Source organism: Fulmarus glacialis, unplaced genomic scaffold (genome assembly GCF_000690835.1).
Source record: "Fulmarus glacialis isolate BGI_N327 unplaced genomic scaffold, ASM69083v1 scaffold28630, whole genome shotgun sequence".
NCBI classification, from domain to species: domain Eukaryota; kingdom Metazoa; phylum Chordata; class Aves; order Procellariiformes; family Procellariidae; genus Fulmarus; species Fulmarus glacialis.
Genome location: NW_009188823.1, coordinates 20735 through 30244, shown reverse-complemented (window position 1 = coordinate 30244; position 9510 = coordinate 20735). Strand labels below are relative to the sequence as shown.

General features: G+C 49.0%; 1 protein-coding gene across 2 annotated transcripts; it reads left to right on the top strand.

The window, feature by feature from the left end:
• Positions 1–1765: 1765 nt before the first annotated feature.
• Positions 1766–8288, top strand: PDE6H (phosphodiesterase 6H, cGMP-specific, cone, gamma). Of its 2 annotated transcripts, none has more exons than XM_009579931.1 (4): positions 1766–1823; positions 6288–6477; positions 6740–6780; positions 7703–8288. In XM_009579931.1, exons 2-4 carry the CDS (start codon positions 6338–6340, stop codon positions 7777–7779), a joined length of 258 nt encoding a protein of 85 aa, XP_009578226.1. In that variant the 5' UTR covers positions 1766–1823; positions 6288–6337; the 3' UTR covers positions 7780–8288. The 2 variants fall into 2 exon arrangements, with proteins under 2 accessions (XP_009578226.1, XP_009578234.1); XM_009579939.1 differs by lacking the exon at positions 1766–1823 and adding an exon at positions 3256–3467 and having other exon boundaries at positions 7703–8055.
• Positions 8289–9510: the final 1222 nt, after the last annotated feature.

The following is a 9510-nucleotide window of genomic DNA, read 5'->3' as shown; positions in this document are numbered from 1 at the left end:
TCCACACAAGCAGGTCCCTGCCCACAGTAATCACTTCTGCTGTCAGGAGCTGCTGAGCGCAATCAATCTCCGCGCATTTGTGTACAAGCTTTAGTCATCACAGGGAAGAGACGATGCCAACACGATGCTGCTCCTGTCCTCTTTCCTGTGCCCACAAGTTATCGCGCAAACCTCCAGAAGCTGTGAGATCGTCCTCAAACACGTGGGAACACTAAGTGTGTTTGCTGTTTCTCTGCTAGATTGAAAGCCCCTCGGCTGCATCTGGGATTTACTTCCCAGCTTCTCTGTGCCCACTCAAGGGCTAGGACCTTATCGATTTTTTATATGTAAGCTAAGAGTCTCGCTGAGGGATTTATCTCGTCTAACTTCAGCCATCTGAAAGGCCTCGGCTGTGGGGCTTTTGCTCAGCACCAGAGCAGTGCTGGACTGGTCCCCACTGCCAGGGTCTGTCATGTCAGAGGGAGCCTGCCCTTTCTCGGTCACACGCAGTCACACCCCTGGCTGGCATGGCTGCTCCAAAATCCCCTCCTCCAAAGACAAAGCCCATCCACCACTACACAAACCCACACCTTGGTTTCCTTCTGCCCCTGTGCTGCTGTGATGCTCCTAGCACAGCTCTTTTCTCTGGGACCATTTTTGGCCCTGCCAGCCCCGGTCTCATGTTGTGATCTGGATGCTCAACAAGGGTAAGTGAGCAGTGCTTCACCAGGGCCAACAGACCCCAGAGGATTGCTGACCCTGTGGTTATGCCTCGAGCCAGACAGCTACAGTCCATGACTGAGGTGCTGCTGCAGCTGAGGATGATCTTCCAGCACCTTCTAGCAGGGCCCTAGACCTTCTCTTTTCATCCTGAGACTCCTCCCACTTTTTCCATGTCTCTGACACTGATCTCCCAGGCAGCCACAATGGTCTATTAAAACGCATCGGAGATACAAAGCACCTGATAAAACAGTGTGCATTACCATCCATGGAGTTTTGTTGGGTTGGAGTTTGGGCTGAGGCACCAGCTCTTCCCTTTCTGGCAGCCCCTCACAGTAGCAATGCTACCGGTACCCAGATGTGACCTAGATGTTACCATCAGCCTAACGCCTTGGGTCTCAGAGGTGACAGGCCACCCCGCTGGCTGGCCACCCACGTGCAACATAAAGGTTCCCCCTTCCTGCCCTGCCATCCCATCCGCTGGATGCAGTTAAATATTCACCAGGGCCCTGCGCGGCATCTCAGCAGCATTCCCTATGACTCTCTTGAGCGGACTCGGCCCTCTCGGCACCGGGCTGACCGCATGCACCGCTCCGTCAGGTGCGTCTTGACCCCTGCAGCACAGCTGAGAGCTTTGCTGGAAGCCTCCCCGTGCATTCACCAGCACAGGGGAGGGACCTGGCGTGATTAGGACCAACTCCTCCCTTCCCTGCATGTGCAGGCATCTCTGTGTGTGTGTGTGTGTGTGTGTGCATGTGTTCACAAGCAGCAGCATCGCTCAAAAGGCAGGTGATTTCCTTATTCCTCTTTGCTTCTCCAGAGATCACCCCACAGCAGCTCCGGAGAAGCCACAACCTCTTCTTGCAGAAAGGGGCACGTCACCCCTCAGGAGCGTGTTGAGGCTCTGCTGCTCCCCCAGACCTCGCTGGAGCTGTGCCTGCAGAGCGCTGGGGTGACAGCGCTCCCCCCGCGTCCCCCCCGCCGTGCGGGGGCCCGCCCACAATTGGCGCCCTGATGTCACCTGGTGGCAGGGTATATCTGGAGGAGAAAGGACACCTCAAGACCCTTTCTATGCAGGCTGGAGGATAAGAGTTGAATGATTTGCAAGAGGAGCCCTTGGCACTGTAAGTATTTCCCAGGAGCTCAAAGCAATAACGAGGGTGGCAGGGGGATGAAAGAGGAACTGGCTGCAAAACCCGGAGGAAAGAAAAATCCTGATAAAATCCCATGGGGGAAAAATTTGGATATTTGTGCTTGGAGAGCGTGAACAGACCCAGTAGCTAAGAGAGGGAGTTGTGGTTGTTGGGTGGTTGTGTTCTGTTTCCTCTAACATTAGGGCAAGTGCTGCAGCAGTGGTTTGTCTCAACGCTCCCTGGCTGTGCCAGCAGCTCTGCCCTCCGCGGGGCCGCTCGGTTTCTCATGCCGGGCACCACTCGGTCGGGGCTCCCTGGCACCCCCTTGGCTTGTGTCCCTGGCTGGCTGAGCCTGCGTGTGAGCAGCGCCAGGGGCTCCTGAGGAGCAGCAGGACAGGCAGCTGATGTTTCCTGCTCCGGTGCCCAGCCGTACATGCAGGGCACATCGGTGGGGAGTTTATACCGTGTGATGCTGTACCTCTGGCATTATCGAATCCCTTCTTTCCACTGGGATAGTCTTTCCAATGATCCCCATCTGGGAAGCAGTTGTGGGAATATAGTTCTACTTGAAATTAGTTTCTGTCTTTCAGAGTGCATCCTCTTACATTTGTTCTTGGTCTTAAAACTGTTGCTAGAACGAAGGGTCTGAGATTCTGTGTAAAACACAGGATCAGAAAGGGCTGAACCTGCGTGGACTTTTTCCATCACTACGATTAGCCAGCTCAAGCAACTGAGACTGGAGTTGTGAGAGTCCTGACTCCTCACAGGTGAGAATCTTACACTGGATACAATATTCCCTGATGAAAGCCTGGCTGCAAGGATGATGCTAGTGGCTTTCATGAGGTCAAGAGCTGAGCATGCAAGAACCCCATCAAAAGGAATATAATAACGAGGGTATTTCCTCCTGGATGCCATCTTCTCCCAGCATATCACTGCACGGAGGGCCACGGCCCATGGGGGTTCTATGTCCGACCCCCCTGAGGCACCATGAAGGCAAATGCACATGGAGAAGTCTGTATTTTTGAAGGTTTCAGACAGGGGAAGATGAGATCCTACACTGAATCTGACTGAAGAAGATCAAGTGACTGAAGATCATTATCTGTCAGGGAAATTTTCCATAGAGAATCAGAGATTAAGGAGGGGGCAGATTAAGGAGTCAGCATTTGTCAGTAGTATTCAAGCCTCTTTAAGTTCAAAGAAAACTAAAAGGAGGATGATTAACCTGGCCAGCAACCCAGAGGTGGGATATCTGACGCAACTGAGCTAAGCCCATTACCGTGTATTAGGTATAATTAGCATTCTGACGCAAGCAAACCTCTTACCCAGAGGATTAAACCCTGGTCTGAGCAGAAATGCTGTCAGGGGCAATTAGGTAACACCTTGTCAGAGGAGGAGGCAGAGGAAGTGTGTGGAAGAACATCTCATTCCTCAACAGCCTTTGCATCCACAGCCATCAGCTCTCGCCTAGGAGCTGCATCCCAGTGCCGGCGGCGGCAGAAGAGCTCTGGCAGCCTGAGAAGCACTGGGGTGAGGCAGCGTAGCACTTGCAGATAGCTAGAGAAGGAGACCCAGTTTCGTTGAATGTTTGTCAAGCCATCTGTTTGGTGTGGTACCAAGGACTATCCAAGTATCCAGGTACGGGGAGGTGAAAGACTGGGAAATTCCCCTGGAAAGCTGCTTTGGTTGTTCCTTTTGCATCTGTGATCCTGGGGCCGCTTGCCCACCTATGTCTGGCTGTGTGCAGGGGCAGCTGGTTCCTGAGGTGTGGGAACTGGGGCAGCTCCCTTGCTGCGGGGCAGGGCCCTCTCCAGCATGAATGGAGACATCTTTGCTTGCGTGTGATGGCAGGTGAGTCCCACCAACTCATTTTTTTGCTGCGAGATGGAGGCTGTTCTGTGGCATTAAGGTTGCTTTTCATCCTCTGCTCTTTCTTTTGGTGATGCATGGGAGAATAGGTAGAGGGAGGTTGGAAAGGAAGAGGTTAGAATTGTCCCATTTAGTTTCATTGAGTGCCCTTTCTTGAATTCATGCAGGTGAGAGAGAGGATGAAATGTGATTTGGGCATATTCTTTTTCCTACCAAATCCCAGGTATCAGGTAGCTGGTAGGTGGATACGACTACTTCAGATTGGGGGAAAGGGAAACTCCAGGGACTGAGTCTTCCCATTAGCTATTTCTCTATTGAGTGAAGGCCAGGGGCAAGGCCATGGACTCAAGGAACTAAGAGGAGTTGACCCTCAAAGACATTTTTGTGGTTAAGGTACCATGCTAGGAACTCACTTGGAGACTGAGCTCAGCTGCCTCTTACAAGTTTTGGATGTCAGGCCAAAGGATTGGGTATCTGTTAGCCAGTTTGTTTCTTCTGTTGTACTTTCGGGAGTAGCCCTTGAGAGGGGTGCCAAGTACCTCTGCATGTCAGATGAACTGAAGGTGCTTAGAAGTGGATGTGTGTCTCTAGTAGTTCAGGAGGGGTACCTAGCACTGAGACAGACACCCTACTGATGGGAACTGCTCCTGAGGTGGAGGCATAATATTATACTTTGGGGCATTAGCAGACATGCCATGGAGCAGTTTTGCAATGCAAAGCATTTTGCTGCAGGGCAGTACCATCTGAATTCCTCACTGGTCCTGAGTAAAAGTGAGGCACCAAATTCTCTCTTTGGTTTGGAGCCAAACTGCCTTCATCTCTCAGTTTGGCCCTAAAAAGCTGTGAGTCAAAAGATTTTGTCATTCCTCCCAGCTGTGCAATCCAGGTCATACTGATCACTGCACTTCCATTCCCATTCTGTAAAAGATGAAGATGACAGTGTTTGCCTGTCCCACCACTGCGCTGTGAGGATAAAGCTGTAAATACTGGGTGATTGTTCAAGTGCTTCAGAGATGGCAGCCAAATAAGTAACTTCTACTATTTGAGCTGATCCCTGTGTTTGTGGGCACAGTATGTGCTTAGGAAACGTTGTGTTACAGGCCGGGGAATAGCATCTGAGCATATTTCAGCTGCAGACACAACCATCTGCTGCTCTATTTGGGGCTGCTGGAACCCATCCAGTCTCTTGCTCGGGATATTACAGCTGAGACAGGAGCCTGAACGCAAGCGACAGAAGAACTAGCATGCCTCTAGGTGCTATCATTAGGATCCATCCTACTGCCAGCACAGATGGAAAGATGTCAGAGGTGAAGTATTCCCAGACTGCCGCAGATACAGAAACACGGCTCTTCGCCTTGCACTGATGTGGAAGTGACACAGAAGGATTGTTTGGATGGTCTTTCTCCTTGCAACTCAGGCTTTGCTTTCTGGCACTCTGGCTGTTTCAGGACTGTCGAAGACATGAACTGTCTTCAGACTAAGAAAAAAAATACCCATCTTTGATGGCATTTATAGCTCTGAGATTAAAAGTCCAGAGTGTCACTGCAGGTGATGTTGGGGATTAGGCCAGAGCACTATGGTGACATAATGGGATTAGCCTTTAGTACCAAATCCTGAAGTTAATTCCATCAGCGATTCCGTCAGCCTGGCTGCACAGGGACGAACACCTGGAGATAGGAGTTATGCAATGGTCATGGGGAAGAATGTGACTTCAAAAAGGGGAGAAAAAGTTGGCAATTATTTATGTTCCATAAATGCACTCGGTCGGATCATTCTAGCATACTAATCAGCACAAAATTTGATGAAAGGCTGGGCACTGGTGAGCGTTATTGCTGTCCTCTCTGAGAAGGAAGCACAAGGCTGTGAGTACAGCAGTTCTGCCCCCCAAGCCAGGAGAGATGTCTCCCACACAAGAATTGCTCCCTGATAACTATTTAGCCCCTATTTAGTGAAATGGAGCTTGGCTCATGTGCGGAGGTGCAGAGGACCATGTAATATAATGCTCAAAAATACCAAAATGGACATATCCTGGGGAAAGCTACAGGCTTTGCTCTCCTAAATCCTGAGAAATTAACTTCTGTCTAAAAGACAGTCTTCAGTGCTTTGCCTTAGCCTTCTTTACGATCTTTTAAAGATACTGTGCTATTTCCCTTAAGGTTGGTATTGACAAACATGAGGCCCTAATTGCAGCTGCACCCAGACTAAGGGCCCATCTAGCACAGCATCCCATCTCCATCAGTGTCCAAAAGGTACTGCTTAGGCACAAGTATAAGAACAGGTGAAGTCAATCATGATGATTCCCAGGGATAGGATATTTCTCTAAGGCCTAAGTGTGTCTTTCTGGCTCCTTGTAGCCATATCCTGAACCAGTTCTTAGCTCAAGTGTCCTTTGTTTGGCATCTTAATTCAAGCATGCTGGATGAAAGGCAGTGCTATCCTGCTTACTTTGTGTGCATTACAATTTTCTTTAGGTTTAATATCTTTATCTTTAATCCTGTCACAATCATACTTTCCATAATTCTGTCACCTAACTACCGATACCTAGAAATGATAAGCAGTGTTGTGTCAGTCCTTGCCGTTACCTTGCAGACAGAGGAATCTGAGAGAGGCGTGCGCCTGCCACACATAGCAACCCAGCGATGAGCGAGAACCCAGCCACCAACCTCAACACTGGAGATGTTCCAACCGGTCCCACTACACCACGCAAGGGGCCTCCCAAGTTCAAGCAGAGACAGACAAGGCAGTTCAAGAGCAAGCCTCCTAAAAAAGGAGTAAAAGGGTAAGGGCATTTTGGAAAGAAAAGAAACCATGCTAGTCGGGTGGCTCCCCACTGCTAAGCTGCGATACCATCTTCCCTTGGGCAAGGAGCCAGGAGGCTTCCCTCTGCCTCCTGGTGCCATCAGCTCTCCCGCCTGGAGCTGCTCCTTCTCATCTGCTGCCCGCCCACACTTCTCCTTCCCCGGCTGGGGGTGCAGGGCAGCTCCCCTTTCCTGGGTGCTGCTGGCCCAAACTCACACTTCACCTGTTCTTTTCTCCCCTAGGTTTGGAGATGACATCCCAGGCATGGAGGGACTGGGCACAGGTAAGCGCTGCAGGATGTTGTTGTCATGCCCTGCTTTAACACAAGCGCAGTCATGCTTCAGCATGGGAGAGGACTGTTTGGGGTGGGCTCCCTGTCTCCCTGGCCTCTCTGCAGCTCTCAGGGTCGCCAGAGAAGGCTAGTACTCCCTCAGCAAGCTGCCACGGTCATGCTTATGCTTACATACACTACAAGACAGAAAGGCTATTTAGGCGTGCTTCTATTTCTGAATACTTTCATTTGGCTGCAAATGTGCTTGTTTGTCTTTTTTCTGCTAATACTCTGGCTAAGAGTTTCAGCAGAATGAGGTTTTCAAAGAAACGCCAAATGCTAAGCTATTAATACCAAAAATCACAGGAACTAAATCCCAGCTGGTTAAGTATTTGTGTTATCACCGGAATCCTGATTTTAAGAATTTTATGCACTCATCTGGAATTGAGAAACACGTACTGGATGAGCTGTAGCCAATCAGAACTTCTTAGGTATCAGTAAGAACTGCACCTATCAATGAGTTACAGATCCTGAATGTTGTAGACCAAATTCAGCATCTGATTTAAGATTGCACCTGTTTTTAAAGAGATCACAGTTTGGCTGCAGGCAGTTTATAAGAACAGGAGAAACCACATAACCAGAATTAATTTTCACACCAGTCTACACAGTCATTGAAGAGGCTATAGGAAATGCTGGTTTGCTTTTGCTCACGAAGAAAGATGGCACAGGAGAAAATACACCAATCTTGTTCGGTCTGGTAGGTAGTACCAGATTTGAAGAGCTCATCTGCTCATTTAACCTTCAAGTGGAGTCTCATTCTTCTTGCTCTTCCCATTTCTAATGTTTCCTGAGTAAATCAACCTTTCTATTAATACAAAAGAAATCCAAGAAGTGCAGTGACCAGAACCCATTTCTCATTCTCTCTCTTTTGCAGATATCACAGTGATTTGCCCATGGGAAGCTTTCAGCCATCTGGAACTGCACGAGCTGGCCCAGTTTGGGATCATCTAAGGTGCCAGCATCTCTACTGGTGTCACCTGGTGACTCCACAGATCTCAGCATGGTCTTCATCACCTTTGACACTTACTTTTGGCCCTTACTTACATCCACCTGCTCATGGGCAGGGTGGTCTTGTAAGAGCTAGTTACGAGAAAGTCCGTTGCAGATTCATTTGACAAAGAAGTGATTCAGGACCCTGAACAGACCTCATGCTCCATGTGATGAAACTACTGAAAAATGTCTTAATGCCTCCCTGCACCATATCCTATCTTCTCCCACTTTTGTAGATCTTAATGTGTATGGAGACACGGGGAGGCTGTATTTGAACTTTTCCCCTGGTTAACTTTTCCCCTGGTTAGCTGAGATACTGTGTGCATGACTGCATGTACATCCAGACCTAATTATATCAAGCCCATTCCTTTTTCTTCCTTCCCTCCCTGACAGCTTTCTATATAGGATTTCCATGGGTATGTCTCCATGTCATCTGGGCCACCAATTAGTTGCTGAGAGTATATCTGTAGAGAACAGGATCAGAGTCACCAGTCCAGACATTAGGCTATTTTTTTGTAGAAGGAGACCCTTCCCCAGGGGTTCACCGTAAGGGGTGCTAAGATTTACCTCCTCAGCAAGAGGGGGAAAAGGCTTGCATATGTTGTCTCTGCTGTACTGCCCACCAGCTATGAGCTATGAGACTCTGGCTATCCTAATAATGTTAAATGAAAATGTATGTGTCTGAGATCAATAGCTAAGTGAATTAATCCTACGATTCATTCCTTTTGTGCTCCTGAGTGGTTGCAATTCCAAAGAAGCAGCACTCCAAATGACATTGTATTTCCTCTCCTTCGATGGGAGGCCCCTATGTGACACTTGCACTGTCCCCAGGCCCATACATATTTACATGAGGCATTCGCTCCCCAGGACATGTTTCCTGCCTGTTAAGAAGACAGGGAATCATTACGATCTGTCACCAGACAGTGCCAGTAGTCCCGCCTCATGTAACAGAAGATGGTATTGCATTCGTTGCTCCCTCTTCCCCGTATTTAGCATGGGGCAAGTCTCCCTTCTAGCAGGAAGGCTTTTCTCTTCACCCCCTGGCAACTCCAAGCTCTGGAGCTTGTCTGGACAAGCAGGCAAATGGTGATTCCCCAGAGAGAGATAACAGCAGAGCAGGTGGGGAGGCAGGGGGAGGTTAGGATGTGTATATGCAGGCAAGCACAGAGCGAATCCACTTAACCCTATTGATTTGTGTCTCCTGGTCTCTGGGCAGCCTGAGTGCTGGTGAGTGGTGAGGCACTCATAACCACTTAAATGCTCGGGGAAGACACCGAGATTCCCTGCTGTCCTGGCATTAAGAAAGAGCTTTTGTTTTGTTTGGAGGCAAGGAGCAAGCTTTGTTGTAGCTACATAATATTCATAAGCGGAGATGGCATTTTTAATCATTGCCCTCAGCTTGACGAGCCTAATTGCATAAGAACTGCCTCCCCCCAGTTTATCCTTCCTATGCTGAATATGTTCATGGGGGCAAGGAGTGGTTGTGGAGAGGAGAGCAAATCCTGCCTAAAAGATTGATCCCCACGCATAAAGCATTGCTCTAAATCCATGACTGTGCTATAGTTATCCGCTACTGTTATTCCAGAAATAAAAGCTAGCAGTTTTCATTTAAAACATAGCTTCAGCACCAAAAGCTAAAGAAAATTCCTATTGGCAGTCCAGAGTACAGCTTTTATTATTCAGCACTCCTGC